This window comes from Corvus brachyrhynchos, unplaced genomic scaffold (assembly GCF_000691975.1).
Source record: "Corvus brachyrhynchos isolate BGI_N302 unplaced genomic scaffold, ASM69197v1 scaffold32, whole genome shotgun sequence".
Classification (NCBI taxonomy): domain Eukaryota; kingdom Metazoa; phylum Chordata; class Aves; order Passeriformes; family Corvidae; genus Corvus; species Corvus brachyrhynchos.
Window position 1 is genome coordinate 14,718,349 of NW_008237919.1, and position 24,226 is coordinate 14,742,574.

Sequence of the window (24,226 nt, forward strand, 5' to 3'; positions counted from 1 at the left end):
TGACATAAAACAACGAGCTGGATGCAGGCAGAGAAAGGGTTAACACCTTACTGCTCACCATTGACCTGCTCTCAGTATGGATTTGTAGCTCCTCAAACATTCAGAAGTCAAGTTTCTGTTTAGCTCTGAATGCTACTCTTGTGTCATGATCTCAGTTGTCTTATTTGTCCTCTAAGACCATTCCCCCCAGCAGGAGAAAGACACTTGGGTGCTACCCTGCATGTACCTGCCATGGCAATGAAGGATTTAGAAGTGTTTAAAAGGGCTTCACAATTTGAAAGGTCAAAGTTGCTATAAAAAGCAAGTAAAGGTTGTTTTGCTAAACGTGTTCAGATTCCTTGAATCACAAATCCATACAAAAGTCCCCAGGGATATGTGAGTTCCATTGGCATTAGCAAGAATGTGACTAAGGATTTCTCATTCCTGATCAAGTACGTGTGCCTATTGCTGTGGTCTGAAGCTCTTCATGTGCAGTACAAAGCATGCGACAAAAGCAGTGCTATTTTCATTCAGTTACAAACTGAAAAAGTCCCCAGAGAGAGCAGTTTTTCTGATTAAATGAATACTTTAAGATGAAAGGTTTTGGTTTTGTTTTCTAGAGCTGTATTTTTGAAAGCTGTAGCTCCCGCTTCTGCTTGCAAAAATGGGTAATGAACAAAAGAAAACAATGCCAGAAACTTGTCAAACTGTGCCATGGGCTGGATACATTGAAGGAACCATAATTTTCTGGTGTGCTTGGTAGCACATTGATTGGAGTCTTGCTGTGTCTGATGATCTTCTTGTGAAAAGCTTTTTTATTTGCATACTTAGGGACTTCGGCTGGAGGAGCTCTCAAAAATTAATTAAGTATGCCAATGCTGGAGCAAATTTCAGGCACCAACCCAGCTTATCAGTATGGTGAACTTCAATAAGCTGGCAAGTTTAAGGGCTTGTAGGAGAATGCTGGAAGTAGAAACAGGAAGGGTGGATGAAACAATGACCATGTCTAAGTGCTCTGTCATATCTTGTTGGCAACTAGACTGCTTTGATTTTCTGAAACAGGGACTTTGAAAGGAGAATATTTTAGGTATCAATGGACCAAAGAGATTGTTAATACCACTTCCCATTGTCACATACCATCAGGATTCATCGCTCTCCTCATCCAGTGCATTCTTACTTCCAGACATCATGCAAAAGTCTAGAAAAATATGTTGCATATTTTCTGCAGGTCCTCATTACATAGGCTACAGTCTAATTGCATCTTTGGCCTAAAGCTCTACTGCTTGCCTGCCTGCTGTGTGAAATAATGTCTTATTTTGTATAAAATATTTCTTCATTTGTTTCATATACTTCAGTGTGTTAATTCCACCCCCCTCCCCCCCCAATACTTGTGGAAAGCAGACAAAAAATTTTCATGAGCACAGTTGAGTGCAATTTATCTTTCCATTTGAGAGAATACTTGTTGGAATGTGTTTGTAATCTTTGTTCAGCTCTACATACTGATGTTAGCACCATGTGTTTAAACTTCAGACACCTTGCTATTTCCAGATCGCTATGTGGTAGGGAGGTCAATGAGAGGATTATTATGAGGAGATCTTTTCAGTACTAGCACATGCTAATGAAAGTGAGACAAAGAGTAATACTGGAGACTAACAAACTGTGTAGGTAGCAAGTCATGGATTTCTCAACTTTATGGAGTATTTGATAAGGTCAAGGAGTTGAAACTTTGCTTGAAGCATTTGAAGCAATTTGTGAAGCCCTGAGATGTGTACAATATTCACAGCCACCTTCACCAATTAGTGATGGAGTGGAAGTCTTCTCCAGCAGAAGTGTTTTTTCTTGCTTCAAAAGAGGCAAGAATTGTTCAGATTTGAAAGTTGCAGGCTAGAATTAGGGGATGAGTTTTAGCTAGTACAAATAATCTCATTGGCATAACTAGTACATCAAAGGAAAATACAGATCTCAGCAGAAAGAATATTGGTGAGGTTACTGCAAAGAGTCTGGGCAAAGTCAGAGGGTATGAGGTTTTTGGATGGAAGCTGTAGCACAGTGGCCATCATTTTAACCATTTGTGCATGTACTGTCTCTGTTTTACAGATGTAAAGCTGAGGTACAGCAATAGTAAGGCCAAAAAAGAGGTGCTGGGTTTTGACATGCAATTTGAGTTGATAGTAACCTAAATTTTAAGGTATCCCTGCAGCAAAATGTAGGTTCAAAGCACAGATTTCCATGCATTAAATCTTTGAAAGTCAAATGCAAAACACTAAAGTAAATTCAAATCTCTTTATTGGCGTCCAATTTATTTTAAAAAGTTGGTTAAAGCAGTCACCTTGCAGATTGCAGGGAGTCTGGTACACCAGGGGATTCAGTCATGCTTCATATACTCCCATTTGTTACAGAACTTTCAAATTCTTTGAAAGGAGACAGAAGGTGTCTTTCCATAATGCAAAATTCAGATTCATCCCTAAAAGCAGACCTCCTACAAGCACTAAATTAATTAAGCACTTCTAGAGAAATAATAAAATGTGATTGTGTTATCAAAAACTGTGCTGTTACATGGATTCACAATGAGAGCAGTGACTACTGGACTGTTTGCTTGTTTTCTATTTGGTGATTTGAACCCAGACAAAGCAGAATGAGCTGAGCGGCTGAAAATAAAAATCTGTCAGGTACATGTAAGCAGTGATTTTGAAGACAATAATGAATTATCCAGATTTAAGAAGATTTCTCTTAGAAATAGCAAAATTCATATCCTTAATGAGAAGATTATGGCTTGCTGAATATAAAGGTTCTTCTCCAGATCCTCTTGGGATCCAGGGGTTTCTCAAAGTAAAAGTTGCCAGAACGTGTCAAAACAAGGCACTTTCCTCTTAGCCTCAGTCTCCCAGGCAGCTGAACACCATTTGCTGACGTTTCCTCTTAAAGAAATCAGCCTGAGTCTGACACCAAGAAAAAATAAAAGAAGGAAATTTTGTCAACATTATAAGTAGGCTAAAATGTGGTTTTTAACAGCAAAGTGGTGTCAGGCATTAATGTGCAGCAGTACTAACATGACCTATCATAGACTCTATAGAATGTGTGAAAAAGAGAAAAGTAAATGAAAAATAAAAATGAAAGATGAATCATAGCCAATATATTAAAATATAAGTGAATATTGTTTTAATGAAGTGTAGGAGGAACAAGAACTAAAACTATAGTTTGCTGCAGACTCTGACTAATTGGTTTTCAATCTCAAAGTGATGCAGAATAATTTTATCAGATATTTCTGTCATGAGTTTACTAGTTTGAAGGATACATTATTATGAATCATCAATAATTTTTTTGTAAATTATAAGCAAGGCATTTTCATTATCAAAAACATATTCACGTGTCTGATAGCAACTCTATTATCTAGATTTTGGGAAAGAGGTCTGTAAAAGTAGAAACAAAAAATACTGAAATATAAAAATCTGGCTGCATGAGCAAGTTAAAACAACTTTGGATAATACATTAAAATAAGTAAAACCAGCAATCTTCCTTGCCAAAAGGGTGGCTGATATGGTCTGTTCTGTTGGAGTTTTCAGGTTTTACCATGTCTTTTCAAAAGGCTGGTATGAAACATTGTGACAAGTTGGAATTAATTTCTCTTAACAGTCCTTAGAATATGCCAGAAAGAACGCGGGTTTCGATAGTCCTGGTTTTACAGGCATACTTAATATTGTGAGAAATTTTGGTGTATGAAACCCCCAAATTTATAAAATATCTTGAGCACCTATCATAAGAGAAAAAAAAAATCCAGACAAATACAGTGATGACTCTGAAAGGTTAGTAGTGGAGGTGTCAGAATAATCTTCTATACAACTTACAAGGTGGCCACAAGTGTTCCCCAAACCCACTAATAATCCACTGGTGAGTGAGGTGTGATAAGTGTGAAACACCATAGAGAAGCCATAATAGAAAGGAAGCATGGTCATAGTAATTTTTGCCTGAAAACTTCAGCTGTAGAGAACATAGTTATATCTTGTGAATCAGCTGAACTATTTCAGAATTTATAAAATGTGAATTTTCTTACAGAGAAGAAGGAACACATAATGAAGTATGAAAAATTAAAATAGAATAGAATAACAGACATGGGGAAAGCAGGATGAAATTTGGTCCTCAGGGTCTTAGGCAGACTCAGAAAACTGATGGTCAAATATTATTTGACATGAATGTTACGCATTAAAAGCTCATGTTTCTTCTGGAAGTATCTAATATGTATCATTTTGGATTTGGTTTATGATCTTTATTTTCTTTTTCAAAAACCAGCTTTTAATGAGGTTAAACTGTCTTTTCTACAACCTAATCACATTTAATATTATTTACAGTTTTATCCATCCTTCAGGTTCTCAGCCTTAATACTGTTCTAAAGGTATATTCCCATGTGTTACACAGCATGTTAATAATGGCTTTTGAGCATCAGTGAAATTATGCATCACATTAGACAGTGAAAAAAATCAGAAAGTCTAAATGACTAGTGCTTCAGAGATGGTTCTTAGATGAATGTTGACAGCCTATAATGTATGGTATTATAATTTCATTATTAAATCACTTGCATGTTTATTACCTGGAAATGTAGCAGAAGACATATTTATTTGTAGTCATTGTACTCAGCAGTGGAAAGTGCAGCACTGTAATAAATTCTTGCCCTCTGAAATATGTTTATCTTGCCACTGAGCTGGTTTACAAATGTGATTTTCTACCTTTTGCAAAAGGAAGGTAATGCTTGCTGCAGTTGCTATGATACGGGACTGGTGCACTGAACTTTCTGGTGCATCAGCACACATTTATTCCATGCAGTTCCCTGTCACTGCTGCTGTCTCCCAAAACTCCAAATGTAAAATAAGGATTCACTGGTATTTTCCTTGTTCACTCTGAATGACTAGCAATGGTACTGAGCTTTAATTTGACTGTGGGATTGAATTTCATTTCTTTTTCTAAAAAGTGGCTCATGAGGCTACAGCAAAACAAGGATAAAAAAGTGTTTTGCACTTTATCAGCACATTTAAGCACCTAGCTTTGTCTTTCCAGAAGTTATATATCTAGAAGATGCTTTCTCAACCCTCTCTTCTCCAGGAGAGGAAAAGACAAAAAGAGGGACCTTCAGTGGACAGTTTATCCTATAAGCCTGAGACACTTTAAGCCAGGAGGAATTACCTCCTGGAGGAGGCTGTTTTTAATACTGGTTAGAGAGGACATCTAGATAATTTAAATGAGATACCTTACTTTTATATACCTAAAACTATAGGAGATGAATCACATTGAAAGTGATAAGGTGAATTTTTTTTCAAACTTTTGGCCTCCGAATAATCTAAAACAAGATTAACAGGTGGAGATGTAGAAAAACTGGGAGCATAATGCTGTATGTGGCAATAAGCTAAAAGTCAAAATGTAATGCCAGAGAGAAGCAGTTCTGGACAAAAGTCTGAGAAACACAGATCAACCTCCCTTCCGTGCAAAAGCAAGGCTTTTGTGAGATTTGGTAATGACATGTCTCTAAGAGCAGCCTTTCTCTCCTCATTTGCATCCTTTGCCTCTATCTCCCAAAGCAGGACAGTTGACAGACTGTGTTTCTTCAGAGATGTATAACATGTTCTCTGTCAGCTCCAGTGACTGTATGCTCAGGGATTCCTATTTTGATGACATTGCACCAGCTAGACACAGACTGAAGAGAAGAAAATAAAATTTTTGAAAATACTGGCTTCTTGCTGACAGTGGATTAGGCTGCAGAAAAGATACTCCTTTTAAATAGCCTGGAAATTCATCAGGTGTTCTCCAAGATATTAATAATGTTTTGGCTAGCGGTATCAGATAGGCTTAATGGATTTCCCTGCTGGTGGAGTGAATGTGATTGCAGTGAAACATGAAACAAACTGTTTTAATGACTTACACTTAGACCTGATCTTAATTTTTTTAAGGACTCCTGCATCTTTCATTAATTGAACAAGCAACCACTTCACTGGGAGTTAATAATTAATTTAAATGTCTGAAGAATAATATTCATTGTACCTTAGGAAATACTACTGAAAAGTTTCTGGTAAATCACTTGAAAAATAAGTAATGGCATCTATTGATTTTGAGATGCTTTCTGCCTATTGAGACACAGTATGTAAAGCAGATGTGTTCCTTTCTCTGCAGCTGGGATGACAGCAGCTCAGTTAGCAGTGGCCTCAGTGACACTCTTGACAACCTCAGCACAGATGATTTGAATACCACCTCATCTGTCAGCTCTTACTCCAACATAACAGCCTCTTCAAGGAAGAACACTCATGCCCAGGTGAGTAGCCATTTGTTGCAACACCCCCCAAGCATGCAGGATAACAAAAGAAAAAGTTTGGTATCAATGCCTCTAAACAAATTAAATATTCGTATTTTACAAAATCCTCTATTACATCTGAATGCAAGAAGCCACAGACCCCATTGACCCAACCTTGGGCTGTGAGCTGACATCCCAAATTCCCTGCTCCCAGGGCACACATCACTGCTGAAGGTGCTGGCTGGTGAGACCCAGCTCTGCCCACCCTGGGGGAGCCCCCACTGTTCCCAGCCCCTGCTGCACCCTAACACAAAACAAACACAATATGACTGATCTGTGATGCACGGATTTCTACTCACTTCAGCTCATTTGGAATATCTCTTTCAACAGATAACACAATAAAAAATAATGTATCTTTTGTCTTTTATGAGCTGGAACATATTAGGGAAGAAATATACAGTCTGTACTGTCCTTTCAAATGGCAGAGATTCTCTTCTCCCCGCTTAGGTCCAGGGATGAAAGTGTCAATGCAAGGTGAAAATTCACAGTGTCAAAATAGAATTCTTAATAGCATACAGACACAAACTATATACAAACTATATACATAACACATATACACGTGTGTGTGTGTGTGTCTGTGTATGTAAAGCTCTTGTCCCAGGTATCGAAGCTTTTCTTCCCAGCTCCCCTCAAAATTGCAAGTGATAGAAAAGTCAGTACAGAATCCCTGCAGGACTTGGTTCCACCCAAAAAAAGAAATAAAACCAGAAAATTTTGTCTCAATAGGAAAGTATTCTCTGCCATGTCATCTCCTGTTTACAAGCAGGGAACTTCAAGACTGAACGCTCAGCATAGGGGAACAGTGGTTGCCTCCAGTGATTTGATGTCAAGTGTTCAGGACACAAGGTTGACATTTCTGATTTCATTTAGACTCCTGCAGTTCAGACAGTGTCTGCAGTTCAGAGGTCTCTTTTGTAGATGTATATTGTAGCAGACTCTGTGAGCCAGAGAAAAACACGTGTTTGTCATTCCCCCAAACAATAGGGAAATATAGTTACTTTTGGAATGAAAATTACTTAAATCTCCAACAGGACAGATATCAGACGAATGCTGTACTCATGCAAATTCACACTAATGCAAATATTCTTCAGCCCTTACTCTTGCCTTTCTCACTCCATCAGGGCCTTCCATGGTTGCTAACTGGAGATCAGCCTCTTCCCTTTCACATCAGCAATGATGGCCAGCTAGTTCTGGCTTACTTGTTCCACTGCATAGTTATCAGGATTGAAAAATCTCAGGCTGACCATTTAACTCTTTGTGGTTTTGTTTTCATTTGGATTATCTCATGTTCTAGCTGCTCTATAATAAGCTTCTGTTTTATTCACAAATTGTTCAGCGATAGACAGAGATGCAGTGCATGTTCAAGTTTTGCTTTCATTCCAGAGTTTCTTTATATTATGAAGACTAGGAACAGACCTGTATCAGGTATGCCTTTACCAGGCAGATTAAGCAGAACTCACTGTATTCCATGCTAGCTGGCAATCTCAGTCAGAAGCTGAGATGAACAGAATACATTTTGCCAGCTGTTCTCCAGGTCTTAGATACACTGCAACACAGAGATCCCTTTATCAGTCTTTTTAAGTGATTGGAGCAGGAAGGCTATAGACTGAGACAGAAATTGCATATTTTGTTGTCATTTTCCTATTAAAAGCATGATAATGATGAAGAGAGGCTTTTAGAAAGTATTGTACTACTCATTTTTTTGAAATTATGCAGTTTGCTTTAAAAATGTATATATTTACAGTCATTCATTTATGGGAAAATGTCTGTAAGCATGTTGTAACAATAACTTTAAAAACTCTCTTCTGAAGGGCCCTGCAATATTTTTGTAGGTATTTACTTGGGCTTTTTTCCCATTAATCGTTACCCATAATCTGTGCTAGCATGTCCAAAGAACATATGCAATTATGGAAATACAGAGATCTTTTGCATTTTGTACACTTCAGCTGACAAATATGTAAACAGGGACGGATTATTCTGTTGGTCATCAAGTCAGTATTAATCCTACTTATGACAGCAGTGCCTAGGAAGCAGCCACAGAGGGGTCTCTGTGGTGAAGGAGCTGTGACAGCACAGAATAATAAATAGCCTGTCCCTCAATGTGTTCCATTTTGCAGCCCCTCTTAGGCTGGTGATACCTGAGAGCAGCACCATATTTTTGCTGTTAAAGAGGGGCAGAGGCAAACAGGAGTGGTGAGAGGGTGATGTGCAAATAAGGTTTCAGTCTGAGGTCAGGAGGCTGCAAAAAAACACAGAAGGAAGAGTTACACCAAACAGCCTGTCAGCACAAAGAGCACCAGTCTTGTCAAACACAGAGGGTAGGGTCAGTCTCTGTTTCTATTTAAGCCATTTTCACAGCTTCTGCCTTGTCTTGTTGGGCTGCTCCTTGCAGCACTCCCTTATCAGCATGCCTCAGGGAAGGAGATGCCACAGGGGGGTTAGGTCCCCGCTGGTGCATCCTCCACATGGGTCTAAGTTTCAGATGGAGCATGAGCCCAGCTTCTTGCCTTGACACCATAGATGAGTAGTGCTGGCATAGCTTCTCTTCTGCTCTGTTAGTTGATAGAGAGAGCTTCTTGTTGGAAACAATTCATTTCTGTGGAGACGGACTAGTGGAAAAGCCATCAGCTGTAGCATGAATATTTTTGTGGAAGATGCTATCCTTGCTCACTGGTGGCACAACATACTCTGTTCTGCTGGAGCAGTATTCCTAATCCAGTCACTTGAAATCTTGGGTAGGAAAAGTCAAGAAGCCAGACTGAGGTAGTATATTTAGGAATTCATTTACCCAAGCTTTTAGTAAAACCTCTCAGCACAGTGATTCCCTTCTGAAATTCAGACGGAGTTGAGGAACAATAGGGCATCACCACTGATTGGAGTAAATTATATTTCACTTCATTATGAAATCTTCTGAAATTAAAAAAAAAGAGAAATGTCAACCCCAATGGGTATGTTTTGTAGGTTTTTAAATTTTTGGAATCAGGATACTAATGTTTTAGAAGGAAAGTTTCTGTGGCCCTTGCTGCAAATAGACCAAATTCTCCTCCCCTACTATGATTTAAGAAATCAGCAAATAATGGAGATTCTGGGACTGACCATTTCTCATGGAATCTCTTGTAGCTGAAGACAGACTCAGAGAAACGCTCAGTTACAGACAGTGAAACTTGGGGCAGCACTGAAGAACTGAAGAAACCAGAGGAAGACTTTGACAGCAGCGTAGACAGCGGTGGCAAGTGGAAAGGCCTTCCCTCAGGGCTGTCTGAAGAGTCAGAGAAGGGGGGGCAGAAGACATCTCTCTCTGTATCACAGACTGGATCTTGGAGGAGGGGCATGACTGCACAAGTAGGAACAACTCAGTCCAGGCACAAAGCAGGAACAAGCGCACTCAAGACCCCAGGTAGGAAACTTCTGTAGTTCAGATTACAGTGGTCTTAAAATAATTGATGGGTACTCTCTCTCTACATATATATACTATATGCATATTGTTCTCTTCTCCCGTAAATGACTTCAAGCCCATATTGTAATATTATATCAACTTTTTCATTTCTATAACAGTTAGTTTGCTACATGCATAATAATAATTTATTAAGTACACATGGATGCATCCATAACAAAAACTGTGATTGCATTTTGTTGTACTATCATTTGTGTATGTCAATGTCTATTAAGGAATTCTTAGAAGTATTTTTGGACTCATCTGTGCCTTACCCTTTTTCTCTAGAAAACCTTACCTTTGATAATTCAACATTTGCATAGAAATGGCCAAATATTAGAAGCTGAATCAAAAAGGTTGAATATTCAAGGAAGGGGACTCAAAATTATATTTCTAGTTATTTCTGAACTAAAGCTGAGTTATCACATTCCACATACTATGGGTGTTCTACAGACCACTGTTAAGCAACAAAAAATTGTAAAAAATGTCTTTTTACACATTTTCAGTGCTAAATGCCCTCTTACCTAATTTTGGAAGGCCTCTCAGAAGGAGTAACCACTTCTGCAATCTAGTTTTCAAGCAAAAAATCCAAAGCTGGTGAAAGAGATATTTATTAAGACCATCTAATCCTAATCCATCATTTTACTAAAGAAATGTGAATTCTCAGTAGGACATTTTCTGGAGCTTTGTCATGTCCTGACAAAACAGTGCATGGGCATGCTTCAACCCCCAGTTGTAAAGACAGCTAACAAAGATCTTCTCAGAATAAATTCCTACCCTTTGTGAACCATTTTTGTTTCTTTGCAATTTGGAACTGCTAAACGTTGGTGAGTCTCTGGTCTGTGAGATCCCTGAGGAGCATTGCTGTGGTGATCATACGGATACAGAAACTATAACACTCTAAGAGCAATTAAAAATGGAGATACTAAAAGGTTTGCTGCACGCCAAGCTAAGCTTCCCAGATCTGTTTTGCTGAAGGTGATCAGGCAGCCACTGTGCAAGACAGAATTGAGGCCTTAACTACTAATGATCTGTATGTTTGCTGGGTCAGAGTCTATCTGTATCATGGCATGTGCATCTGTTTGTGTAGCATAAAATGTGTACTGGATAAAAACATGAGTGGATTTAGTTCTGCTTTGCAGGTGATGCTCTTTATTACATTTTAGTTTCTTAAGAGAATTTAGGTCATCCACCTCCAAAGCTTTCATAATCACTTGATGAGTAAATTAAAAACTTTAGTATGTTTTAGGAGTTATTAGGAGTATACTATATATATTATATAGTGTACAAATGCTTGGAGAGAAATTAGAATTGAAATGGCAATTTTTATCGATTTTTAAAATAATAAGAGAACACCTTTAAAATAATAAGAGAAGATTGTTAGAACACCTTATTTCAACCTTTCTGCATGTTACAATAAAGTTTTAGAACATATGGAAGAAACATAGAAATATATGTTATATAGTCATAAGCCTACCCAGGACTGAAGAAAACCTCACAAAAAATCAAAAATCTTGAGAAGACATCAAGGATATGACAAAGACTAATTAACTTGTGTAATTGATATTGTTACAGATCAAGATGATTCTTTCCATAACGTAATCTCTCCCTGATAATTTTGTGTAACTAAAACCAGAACAAACTTAGTCATAAGCTAAAAAAGATGCAATCAGTGAAAACCAAAGAATTCTATAAGTAGCATTAATTTCTACATGCATAATTAATGTCATACTTCAGGAGATGTTTATTACATGTAATGTTTTATTTTCAAGCATTACTTCTTTCATATAGAAATACTGTTAACAGAACAAAATTAGTCAAAATTCCTCATAGTTCATTCAAGATAATTTTCTACAACTATATTTTCTACCTATATATGAAACTGGAAGTCCTCAGAGGAATTTCAAGCTTTTAATATTTAATGTTTACCTGTAATGTCTCATACATAGCTGATGGGAGAGTAAAGACCAAACTGGTCTGTTTCCTTAGGGGAATTATTCCATTTGTGTGCTTTTTCATTTTGAAATTGTAATCATATCGTGTTGAAATTAGATATTAAGGCATTGCAGCTTAAACACAAGTGACCTTTTCAAATATACTTTGACGTAGGAAAAACTGATGATGCAAAAGCTTCAGAAAAAGTGAAAACTCCCCTAAAAGGAGCCTCCATACAGCGATCTCCATCAGATGCAGGAAAAAGCAGCGGTGATGAAGGGAAAAAGCCTCCCTCTGGCATTGGGAGATCAACAGCTACAGGGTCATTTGGATTCAAGAAGTCTGGGTTGGGATCTTCTACCATGATCACCACAAGTGGAGCGACCATCACAAGCGGGTCAGCAACGCTAGGAAAAATGCCAAAATCTTCAGCCATCAGTGGGAAGTCCAACGCAGGGAGGAAGACGAGCTTAGATGGTTCCCAAAACCAGGATGACGGCATCCTGCATGTGAGCTCAAAGACAACTCTGCAATATCGAAGTCTGCCTCGCCCATCGAAATCCAGCGGCAGCGGGATCCCCGGTCGGGGCGGCCACCGCTCCAGCACCAGCAGCATCGACTCCAATGTGAGCAGCAAGTCTGTGGGTGCTGCTGCCACCAAGCTGCGAGAGCCAAGCAAGATCGGGTCCGGGAGGTCCAGCCCTGTCACCATCAACCAGACAGACAAGGAAAAAGAGAAAGTGGTGGTGTCAGATTCTGAAAGCGTCTCACTGTCCAGTTCCCCTAAATCCAGCCCAACTTCGGCAAGCGCCTCTGGCACACCAGGACTTAGACAGCCAGGATCCAAATACCCAGATATTGCTTCCCCCACGTTTCGAAGGTTAGTGCATTTCTATGATTCCCTGAAGTTGCAATACATAAAGCAGGGATTTTCAGTGTGTTGAACTACTGTGCAAAAAGCCTTTTCAGGGAATATTTTGCCACAAGCAAATCAAGCACAGGAAAATAAGAGGGCAATAATTTTTTCATACAACACAATTATTTCTTTAAGATTTAAAGACCTTCCCAGACCTGAAATGGCTGTTCCTTGAGCTTTAAGCATTTTAGGTACATCCCCATAACAACAGTTTGAAGCTTAGAAGGTGGACTCAATGATCCTTATGGGTCCCCTCCTACTCAAGATATTCTATGATTCTGAGTTCAGCCACATGTGAATTTTCTTCTCAATACTGTGCTAAACCCCCAAAGGGAGGAAGGACACTGTGTTCAGGCACATTCTGTTAATGGAATAGGCATTGCCATATTCTGGATGGAGAACTGAAGAGCTCTTTAAATTATAAAGATTTAGATCTGCTTTCACATTGTTGGCAGCTCCAGCTAGAAACGTTTCATTATCTTAGCAGCTTCGTTACATTTTTCTACACAAACATTGGCAAGGCTAAATTTCAATTGTAAATGCTCTATTGTAACATTTCTGGAAGTATAAATCCGGATGAAGTGTAAATTGGGATGGAGCGCTTGCACGGCTGGAGGAAAAGCCAATAGTGCCCTCTTGTGCCTACTTACCAAAACAGCATCTCCAGGCAGCTGGGGAGCTGCACCTTAGTTTAGTGGGCTTGGTAATACGTAAAGCGGATTCTTACGTTATTAGACATGCTTACTTTACATCATGATAAGTTTTGTGTTTATTTACCTTTAACTTATGAGCTGCATATTAACTGCAGCTTGAAATATTTCCAGAAATACATTAAAACATCACATGACCTTTTAGTTCAAATTTTAGAGGACTTGCAGTTTATTTTTTCATCATCACTGTAGAATTTTCATATCTAGAATTGCTGAAGACATTATGTGAAATACACTTTTATCATTCCTGCCCTTGGAGACAAACTGACCCCTTTTAGCCATGGTGCAGTTTATTCTGTCTGAGGGGTTACTACATGACTGATGACTGCCTGACCATCTGTGCAAAAAAACGAGAGGAAATTCTGCACAAATACTTAGATGTTTATTAAACTTCGAAGGTTTTTGCACATGTTTGTTGCAATAATTTAAGCAGATTTGAGAAGTGAGGAGTTTAAAAGCTAATGACTTGGGAACGCTTAATTACTGAATGAATTTGGGGGAAAGTGTAATCTGCTTATGAACTAATAAGACAAAAACGTGATTATTCTGCCTCTCTCTGGGAGGGTCTCTGTGCAAAGAGCACATCTGAATAGCAGTGAATGAGAGCTGTTTCTAAAGAAACAAACCATGATTATTGTGATATGGTTAAGTGAATTAAAACTTGTGCTGCGATTGATCAACTAGGTAGGCATGATTTTAGTAGCAGTAATTAAAAATGTGTAGTTTGGCTCTTAGGATGTTGCGCCATGAATGTTTAATGTGGCTATCAGTTTCTCTAAAGCTATTTGTTTTACATTTAGGTTGTTTGGTGCCAAGGCAAGTGGTAAAGCTGCCTCTGCACCCAGTACTGAAGGTGTGAAACCCACATCGGCAATGCCCAGCCCTAGTACCACATTGGCACGGCAAGGCAGCCTGGAATCGCCATCCTCGGGCACAGGCAGCATGGGCAGTGCAGGTGGGCAAAGTGGTAGCAGCAGCCCCCTCTTCAGTAAACCTTCGGACTTAAATGCAGATGTTGTAAGCTTAAGTCACTCCTTGGCTTCCAGTCCTGCCTCAGTGCACTCTTTCACATCAGGTGGTCTTGTGTGGGCTGCAAACCTGAGCAGCTCTTCAGCGGGCAGTAAGGACACACCAAGTTACCAGTCCATGACTAGCCTTCACACCAGTTCCGAGTCTATTGACCTTCCTCTTAGCCATCATGGCTCTCTCTCTGGACTGACAACAAGCACTCAGGAGGTTCAGAGCCTGCTCATGAGGACTGGAAGCGTCAGATCTACTCTTTCGGAAAGGTGAGCTTGCCTATAGATACAGTGACCACGAAATTAAGTGAGAGGCAAAAGGACAGGAGCCAAAACAATAAACCCTCCACCTCTTTTGCTAAAGGGACACTGTTTAATTAGCAGCTTAGTCCTTTATGTGAAAAAGGAAGGAAGAAAAGAAAGCTGAAAGGCATCACAATGTGGAATCAACTGCCTTTTAAGGTTTTACAAGCACTTTTTCTATCTTGAGAAATTTTTTTTGGTTCCCTTGTTCTGGAGACAATGAGAGAAAAGGGGAAAATTATCTAATTAAAGGCAAGTGTAAATAGCTAACAGGCACATAATGATTCCTGCATGCTGGATCCACCTGCTGTCCCATCATTTGGCAGCTCCAAAGCAAGCAAACCTCCAGCTGTGGGACCCCACCTTTTCTCTTCCCTTTAGCTCAAAGTACAGGCAGATCTGGTGTGCCCTGGCCTTAGCTGACCAGTCTTGCCTTAAAATACTCAGTCCTGACAAGTTGCTTCTTACATGGTCATCATTACACAGATCCTTACTGAAGTGCAGTTTCACTGGCAGGGAGACACTTTACAAGATGTGATCTTTGCTATGTGGTCAGTCCTGGCAAGTGTCTGGAACAGACAAAAATGCAAGAAAAGGTTTTTCCATTTACTCTATTAAAGAATTTTTTTACATGCAGATTTTTTACCATTTAAGTTACATTATGAGAAGGTGCAACTAGCCTGGCACAGTTGAACCAAAATTTTTTTCTTTTCTTTTCTTTCCTTTTTTTTTTTTTTTTTTTTTTTTTTTTTTTTTTTTTTTTTTTTTTTTTTTTTTTTTTTTTTTTTTTTTTTTTTTTTTTTTTTTTTTTTTTTTTTTTTTTTTTGTGGAATATTTATTTGACTTTTGCAGGAGAGAAAAAAGTAATCTTTGCTAGGTACTAAGTAACTTCTGCTTCCCGTGAAAATTTTCAGGATTTGACAGTGAAACTCTTATCTCACACGGGGACTGCAAAATCAATATTAAATATTTCATTAGCCTTTGGCTCAAAAAAGAAAATTATACCGAATCAGTCAGAAATATTTTAAAACTAATTAGTTGTTTAACAACACAAACATTTTAAGGAAAAAAGACATTTAATACACAATGTCAAGATTTTTTTGCCCTTTATATAAACTCAGAGATTTTTCAATACCCATCCTTTCCATAGAAGGAATTCACTTTCAGTGAACCAGCATTAAAAAAAACCCCATAATTAAAACTTTGAGAACTCTAGATGGAAACTTTACACAGGTTTCATTTTCTTATGTTACGTTCAGAAGTATTACTATATCAGCTAAAAATCACACCTCTTACTAATATAATTGCAAATTATATTAATATTATATACTAATATATTCTATTATTTATTTGAATAATTATAAAACATATATATGTCCCAATATAATGTACACTAACAATACATAGAATTGTTAAAAATACAGTAGTTAAAAATACACTGATACATGAGCAATTTGTAGTTTGCACTGTGCCTTTAATTTTTAAATAGGAATTTGCATTTGTGTACTATGAACTGAATGTGACAATATTTCTTAAAAGATCAGTTATTAATACTAAGTTTACAAAATCCTTCTCTGCTACATATATGGATGGTGAGGTCAGTAGAATGATATGGAAGAGTATGAATTTATGCCAGAAATTATATTTATGCACAGGATCTTAAACATCACATTTCAAATATTAATGGCTTGGCATAAGCTCCTGAGCAACCCCCACTACTAATACTTTATGTATTTTTTCAGTGACTCAATTTCAGTGGTTCCAAATACTTTGCCGTTGGCAATATTTTTAAGTTTCATATTTGTCCATATGGGGATATTATGATTGAGTCCAGAGAGAGCCATTGTTCATGTTGATCTGGCCTCAAAACAAATACATGTAGCTAGAGTAAACGGTGTCATTTCTTGAATTATAGTCCCAACAGGGTTTTTGCAGTTTGATTTTTCTGAAAGGTCTGATATAACTGCTGAGTTTCTAAACTCTTTTATGCATTAAAACTTACACGTAGCAAAGTATTTTTTCACAAAAAAACATTGATTTGCGATGTTGGAGGCAGATATGCTTGGCAGCAGACTATGTCCTTTTTCCTTTGTAAACTCAGATTATATTTGAAATACCTTTGGCAATACTAAATATAGCATAGGGTAGCATTAAAAATTGTCTGCAAGGAGGTTTTTGCTTTTTCTTCAGTCACCCTAGAGCTTGCAAAAGACTGAGTCAGCAGTCCTTATAATCAGATATACTAATATAAGGTGGAGACAAAATCAGAAAGACCAAAGTGCACAATGAGGTACAACTAGCAAGCAACGTAAAGTCTGTGCAGAGTAAATGTAGGAAAAACTGAAATAGAAGAGAGAGCTAATGATAGATGATAAAAAAATATGTGTGTGTTTCATTGAAGCATTAGCTGTAATTTGATAGATATATATCAATAATGGCAAACATACTAAGAGGAAATGAAAAGGTTAAAAATATCTTTGGTTTACTGTCCTGATGAACTTTTCATTTCCCTGCTTCAGACACAGCCTGAAAAACCTGCAGTAATTAGAACTGGAGAAGAGTTTTCAAAGGGTCTGTGCTGAGGAAGGAGTGAGGAGGAGAGCTGGGATGGAGGGCGAGGAGATTACAGGAAGGCCACTTTGCCTGTAAAGATACAGAAGACATTAAACAAAATAGTTTAAGTAACAGATAACATGGGATTAGTCATTAACAGCCTTTTAAATAAGACTAATTTAATTAATTTGTAGGAAAACAAGCACTCTGAATAGAGGAAAAATAGTAAATGCAATAAAAATCCTGAACTTACTAAAGCTTTAAGTGCTATTCCTAATAACACTCTCATAAGCAAATGGGGAAAATAAAGGTGCTTGAATAGTCGGTAAAGAGTTACTGAAGACGTGTGATCAAAGGTTTATTATTCTGAAGGGATATAACAGGGCAGGATAGATTTGCATAGATACAAAATGGAAATTACTGAGGCTATTCTGCAGAACATGTGTACAGAGTTGTAGTGCAAAGCATTTTGAAAATGAAAATATTGCATGTAAGTCTTAGAAAGTAGCTATCCCATTCTACTTTTTCACATTAAGGCTTTAACTTGAGACTTTGGGACATCAAGTTTTAAGAAAGATTTAATGCAGCTGGAAAGAACACAGAAAACGAGAACAAAATTTCAGGGTACATCTACGTTTTCTATGAAGGAAAGTATCCCTTGACTGCCTCCAGAAAAAGTCACCTTTCACGGACGCAGCAAATCTGCAAGGTCTCTGCTATATTTGCCCACCTGTCCCTCCAGGGATGATCAGATGTTGCCCAGTTTTCAGGCTACCCACTGAGCGATGGTATGACATCAACCCAGAGCTGCCTGACAACTCCTGGAGTGGAGTGTCGAAGTTTAGTCCCGCCAAATTTTGCGTCATTCAATGAAATTCTATTGCATTGTAACAACCAGAAAATAGGCTTGGTAAAAGCTAACAAAATATTTTCTTTTTCAGAAAGAAAGCAGGTTTTGCATCTCTCTCAGGCCTTTTGCTGGTTTTGCGCTAGCAATATTTAGAAAAGTCTAATTCTGCTGTCATAGCAGTGTAGCTCCCTATGTGGGAGAACACTTGTATTTTACCTTACTACAACTTACAGGGATTGAAATAAATCATACAGGTACTTATACTATAAAATAAAAACATCTTCTGGGGTTAAGTTGTAAAATTTTCCAGGTGGACACATCACCAGTAGTTCTTTCAAACCCTTAATTGCTGTTGGGCATTGCAAATTTGTGACTTCTGCTTGATCTGAATGACACAGCAAGGAAGGCATAAAAATGCAGAAGTACAGAAATAAACACTGGTCTGATCAGCAGTAATAGCTGCATTTTAAGATTAGCAGAGTGGAAGTGGTTTCTAGTTACATGACTGGCTTGCTCCAGTTTGCTTTAAAAGAATGTTTTGTTTTGAGGGTTGTGAAAGTCCATTGAAATCCACTTAGGCCCTTCAAGACTTTCAATTATTTTAAATTACCATCATAATTGATGGTTGTGGTTTTAAGGTGTGAAACAGTGCATCATGTATCAGATTTTCTTATATGTCTTGCCTTTTGTAGAAACTAGTTTGTAAGACCTGTATCAGCTTTGTCCAGCCTGTCATGGAGCTCTCTAGTTGTTTTTTAGCTTGCAATAATTTGTTTTATTGCCTAACAGCTCTGAAAGAGTTAGATGTAGCTCGAGGGTATGCTGTTATGACCCTTTCCCATGGCAGCCTCCTCACCAACGGCAGGTAGGAAAATGAGGGATGTAAGGCTTTCTGTAATTTCCCCCTTAGAAGTTGCAGTCAGTTTCAGCAGTGCAAAATAAACAAAAAAGAATGAGATATTGTGGGCTTGATAACTTCAGCCTACGTCTTCATTCATCTTTCTGCAAGATTGCTTTTTCCAATTTACATGGCAAAGGAAAATACCAGAATACTATGATATTCTCATCCTCACTTTATATTGGTATTTGTCCATGTATGCATTGCTTCTTCCAGGAAAGGACTGTCTTTATTATCATTATCAACTTTACAGATCTGAGGTAAATTCAGTTCTATTTACCAAAAGTCCAGTTTCTGTGGAAGGAATGAACCCAGCTTTTGGTGGATGAATGATTCCAGATATTAAAAAGATTAGAGCAGTTATTGGTCTGAAGTAACAGTTACATGAGACTGTGCTTAATGGTTTAATACAATTATCTGAAATCTAGGAGCATCTTTGTAAGCTTTAGTATTTTAAAAACACAGAATGGGCGTTTGCTACACTCTACTGCAGTTGCAATAACTCTATGCTTATGTTAAGGAATATTCATCCCTATTTCATTTGATCATCTGAATTCAAAAGATTTTCAGAAAATCCTATGATCACTCTTTGCCTTCTTAAACGACTGGCATAACTTTTGGCTTGTGGATTGCTTTAAAGGAGCACTGACTCCTTTATTTTTATATAATGTGCTATAGATTACTTTAAAATACATATATCTCCAAGTTAAAGTAATATTGGAAAATACATAGTTCATACAGATTTTTAAGTGTTTGCATAAGAAACTGGTGTTACGATCATGTTTATTCATCTTGAAATTTAGAGGTGCATACAAGTACATAAAAGAACATCATGGCCCCGTTTTTCTCTCTGAAGAAAAAAAAAATGAATCATTCATTCAAATTTATGTTTGTTTTTTGCCAACCATTCTTGGTCCTGTTAGCTATGTTGGGAGCAAAATGCTGAAAATGCAGTTCTCTGTCTGACATGGGACTACTCTCACATGGACCATGATAACTGGACCTGTGCTGAAATCCTGCTAATTTTCTCCTTCCATTTGCTTTCTCCGCATGCAGAACAAGGCTCTTTATTAAACTAGTAAAATTGTCTATAAAACTTCCTGGTGGTAAGAAGAGTTTGCTTCCCATTAGTCCAAGCCCTGATTGTAATGTATTGTCCATGTCAACAGTGTTTTCACTGCCTTTATCTACTTGGATCAAGGATACATGACAGTAGGACTCCCATCATCCCCAGCACGACAGGAAACACCTTTAATAAGGGTATTTCTTGGGTAGCAAGGGTCCTAAGTTACTGCTGCTCTCAGAGGTGTGATTATGATATGTAATACAGAAGCTTTCAAAAGCCATTTTGCCATTTAATCCATATGGTGACACTAAGTTATGTACTAAAGGGAGAAAACTTTGCAATACTTACTTGATGGTAACCAATTCAACTCACACCAGGCAGAGACTGATTTTCCAAGACCTTATGGTGAAATTCCCAAGTAACACTTGGAAGGAAGGCTAGTGGGTGCCCTTCTAGTGATGGAGTTTAAATAAGGAAAATTCCAGCCATAGTTTTTGGGTAATCAGCCACTCTGACACTATGTGTGCAAGAATATAGAACAGCATTGCTCTGGTGCCACTTTTCATTGTCCCCACCATTGCCTTACTATGTGAGACCCTCAACAACAGAAAGTCAAGAGCCTGTATGTTTAGCACATATTTCTACACACAGAGATGTCATTTGGCTTCTGGCAAGGCCATGCTGCCTCTTAGCAGGTGCCACAACCTTCATTCCTTTTGGAAATCTATTGGCTTATCATAGGCAACCGTGAAAAATAAAGATTCATACTGTGACCATATGATTCTCACACAGATTGCAGAGCAAAGCTGTAGGAAAGTTAGAAATGGTAAAGAAGCACTTCTTTCTGACCTGGACAGTCTCCAAATTACTATTGACCCAGCCCAGAGCATGTCTAGATGAAAAATTAATCTCCAGCAGTCCATGTCCTATTGTTCCCTCCAAATGAGTAAGGGATTTATCATGAAAGTTATATTAAAAAGCATTAAATGACCTTCTGTTATGCACACAGACCTAAAGCTTTAAAATTTGTTATTCTGAACAGTCCTGTTTACTGTATGTCCTTAGGGATTTTTTTTGTTTTAACAGCATGCAGCTTGACAGAAATACACTACCCAAAAAGGGATTAAGGTATATATATTTTTTTTGAGCATGACTGCTGCTTCTCTCTTTTCCTGTAACCTTTTCTACACTGCCTTTACTTTTCTTTATTCTTCTGTTGATCCTGTTTGCAACAGAGTTCTTGGAATTTAGATTCAAACCAGAAAATGTAAATTTTAACAATGGACTTTTTCTTTCCACATCTGCCTCAGGAATACATTTTCTTTCAAGATATATCATGGAAAGTAAATACTTTTAAGGATCATTTCCTTATGCAATGAATCTTAAAAGGCATTGAATCCTGGAGAGCTAAAAGAAACAGAACAAGATATTTATGCAATTCAATAGGACTAATTATAGAAAACATTATGGAGAAAAACAAGGTTTAGGGGTGGATCTGACTTGAACTCATGCGAAGAGTCATGCAATTTGAACTGGAGGGCTATTAAAGGGTAGGGCTAGAAAATACTAATTTTGTTATCCAAGGTTTGTAAGTATGAAATGAGTCCTGCTCCAGACAGTATTCTTGGTCCTTATCCAGCAATACTGAGTCCACCTTTGCTACTAACTCTTCACTAAATTCTGTCTTCATCACAGAAAACAGAATTTATCCACCCTCTTCTCTCCTCCATGGTTAAAGAGTGGATCATACAGGAAACCTGGCTGGTCTCATCAGGTGTGGAAGCCCATCTCCCCAGTCCAGGAAAAAGATTTGGCGAGAAAGGATATATGTGCATGCACACAGACACACTGCAGCTTTCCAATAACTGAAATGACACAGTTAAATCTCATGAGTTATGAATAAATATTTATTAAATTTTAAGATAGTGCTAAACTGTTGTCACTAAAAAGCACCTTTTGCACTAGTTGTTCCTTAAAAAGAATTTAGTCAAATTTCCTACTATTGCAAAACAGTCACTTTGGATTTGGAGAGAACAAAAGAGGTGGAAGACATTAAAGGCATAATGTGGACCCTACAAAGACACAATGGGATGATCGAGGTTTGTGGATAAACAACTGTAATGGTGGCTGAAAGTGAACTGGAGTGGGAAAACTGCTTATAGGCATATAAGAATGATCAGTTAGGCCAGAAAAAAAAGTCAGTTTGATTTAATGTGCAGAGATCCTTGTCCAAAACTCAGATCCTGAATTCTCATTTTGTCATCCTTCCAATCTGATAACCATTCAGTAACTCCGTTCTCTACCACATTTATAGGCAAAGATCATAGCTGCCTTTTTGAAAGGTGAAAGGAAGTAAATATTTAATAAGGACAAGATAGTTTACTGCTGTAAAATATTGTACAAAACCCCAAGCACAACAGAAGAATTTACATGTTCATTTAATCTTCTCTCTAAGCAGAAACACTTGTGCCTCACAAACCTGAAGCCAGAATATCAAAAGCCCTTTCTGCTCTGCTGTTTTGGGGAACACTGATGGCTCATGACAGTAGTGAAGAAGGTGCTCATTTCTCAGCAGGAGATTGAATGAAGCAGGCTATTGCAGACATTGCTGAAAAAAAATCTCTTGATTAAGACCCACACCACCTGCACATACTAATGTTTAATCACTGCCAGAATTGCCCTTCTTCCAGCTCAGCCAAGAGAGGCTGGACCAGTGAGTTACCAGTTCTCCCTCAGCCCACATGTCACATTGAGCTTGTTTTATTGGTTTACCATAGGAAGCAGTTGATGAATTATTTGATTGCCAAACTTCTTCCTTCCAGAGAACTTGTTTCTGATAATTGTGTATTTTTCCTGTCCCTTTTCCTCCCCTCAGTTTGGGGCCAGACACAATGCCAGGTAGCATTCAGAGTAGCAGACCATGTCCATATTACTATGACTAGCTGTCGTTACCAATGCAAACTCCTTTTTCAGAGTTGTTGATCTGTTTCACTTCTGTCATCTAATCAATTGCCCACATGATCTGTGACAGATGTCATTTCGTAAGTGGCTACTAACATTTCTTGGCTTCTATTCTGTCCATTCCCCATCCTAATCATACAGCTTCCAAGCTTTTGCATCAGCCTGTACACTTCCTATAGCTTTGAAGTCCTTTTCTGTCAGCTCAGTTGTCTGTCTGCTATGGTTTATCATTCCATCTCTTCCAAAGAAGGGAATGCTGTTCTGGGGAGGGGGATGAAGAGTAAAGGGGGTTCAAGTCCTGTACATTTTCTGTTGTAACCCAGTGGTAAATTGTGCCTTGTTAAAATCTCTGGTGACAATCACTTGACTAGCCTTGATGTTTTCCAAGGGATTTGTTCTATCTAACTGGTGAAGGGTGTTTATGTGACAGCTGTTTCTTTCCAAGACATCACCTTGTCATTGTCTTGAGCATGTCAGCTGTGGTTTTTCAGATATACACCATCATCCCGGCAGACAAGTCAGGAGGAAGGCAAGGAATGGCTACGCTCCCATTCAACTGGAGGCCTGCAGGACACTGGCAGTCAGTCTCCGCTTGTTTCTCCTTCAGCTATGTCTTCATCTGCAACTGGAAAATACCACTTTTCCAACCTCGGTAAATGCTGTTTCCCTTCACTGTTTCTCCCCCTCTATAATAGAACCACAAAATTCAACTGTACATATTTCTTAGTCTGCCAGACTAGGTAGTTTATTTTTAACATCTTCATCACCATATTGTGTTATCGCACTAATGAGGGGAAACTCAACAGTGTTGTTAATGCAGTGGGCCAAGGCACCACATATTTTGCACAGAGAAAAAAAATCACAGATTCTTTATGACAACCAAGGAGAAAAAAATGGGAGGTAGAGCTGGAAATTAGCTTCTAATTCAAAGCTACTCATCTTTTAGATTTCACAGTCAGTAAGATTCTTTCCAGTGATTTTAGTGAATGTCAGAAACTAAGCATTGCATTTTTTCTACATACAGGTTTGCTTTGAGATAGACCTTTTTAATGTGTTTCAGTAGCTGGACCTGGCTGTAACTGCACTGGGCCCAACCTAAATCCTAATCTTGAATGCAATATAGTATTTTGGGATGTGAGTCACGTTGCAGTTTTATTTGATTACAGGCCAAGGTTTAGATTTCATTATTCTGAATCTTGTTTCAAATTAATCCAACACAAGTTTGGTTTTTTTGATAATTTTATTTTTTTCTTAAATGCTGAATAGAAA

The 24,226-nt window shown here is 38.1% G+C and overlaps 1 protein-coding gene across 11 annotated transcripts in view; it reads left to right on the forward strand.

Moving 5' to 3' along the window:
* Window positions 1-24,226, forward strand: part of NAV3 (neuron navigator 3) — a 525,470-nt gene that overhangs the window by 452,506 nt on the left and 48,738 nt on the right. For 8 of the 11 annotated variants that reach the window (XM_017733278.1, XM_017733271.1, XM_017733273.1 and 5 more), the window contains 6 exons: window positions 6,136-6,274; window positions 9,434-9,710; window positions 11,856-12,561; window positions 14,108-14,596; window positions 21,083-21,124; window positions 23,449-23,609. In XM_017733278.1, coding sequence (XP_017588767.1) covers window positions 6,136-6,274; window positions 9,434-9,710; window positions 11,856-12,561; window positions 14,108-14,596; window positions 21,083-21,124; window positions 23,449-23,609 — 1,814 coding nt within the window. The remainder of the gene's footprint in view (window positions 1-6,135; window positions 6,275-9,433; window positions 9,711-11,855; window positions 12,562-14,107; window positions 14,597-21,082; window positions 21,125-23,448; window positions 23,610-24,226) is intronic. The other 3 variants (XM_017733275.1, XM_017733279.1, XM_017733280.1) reach the window with 3 other exon arrangements.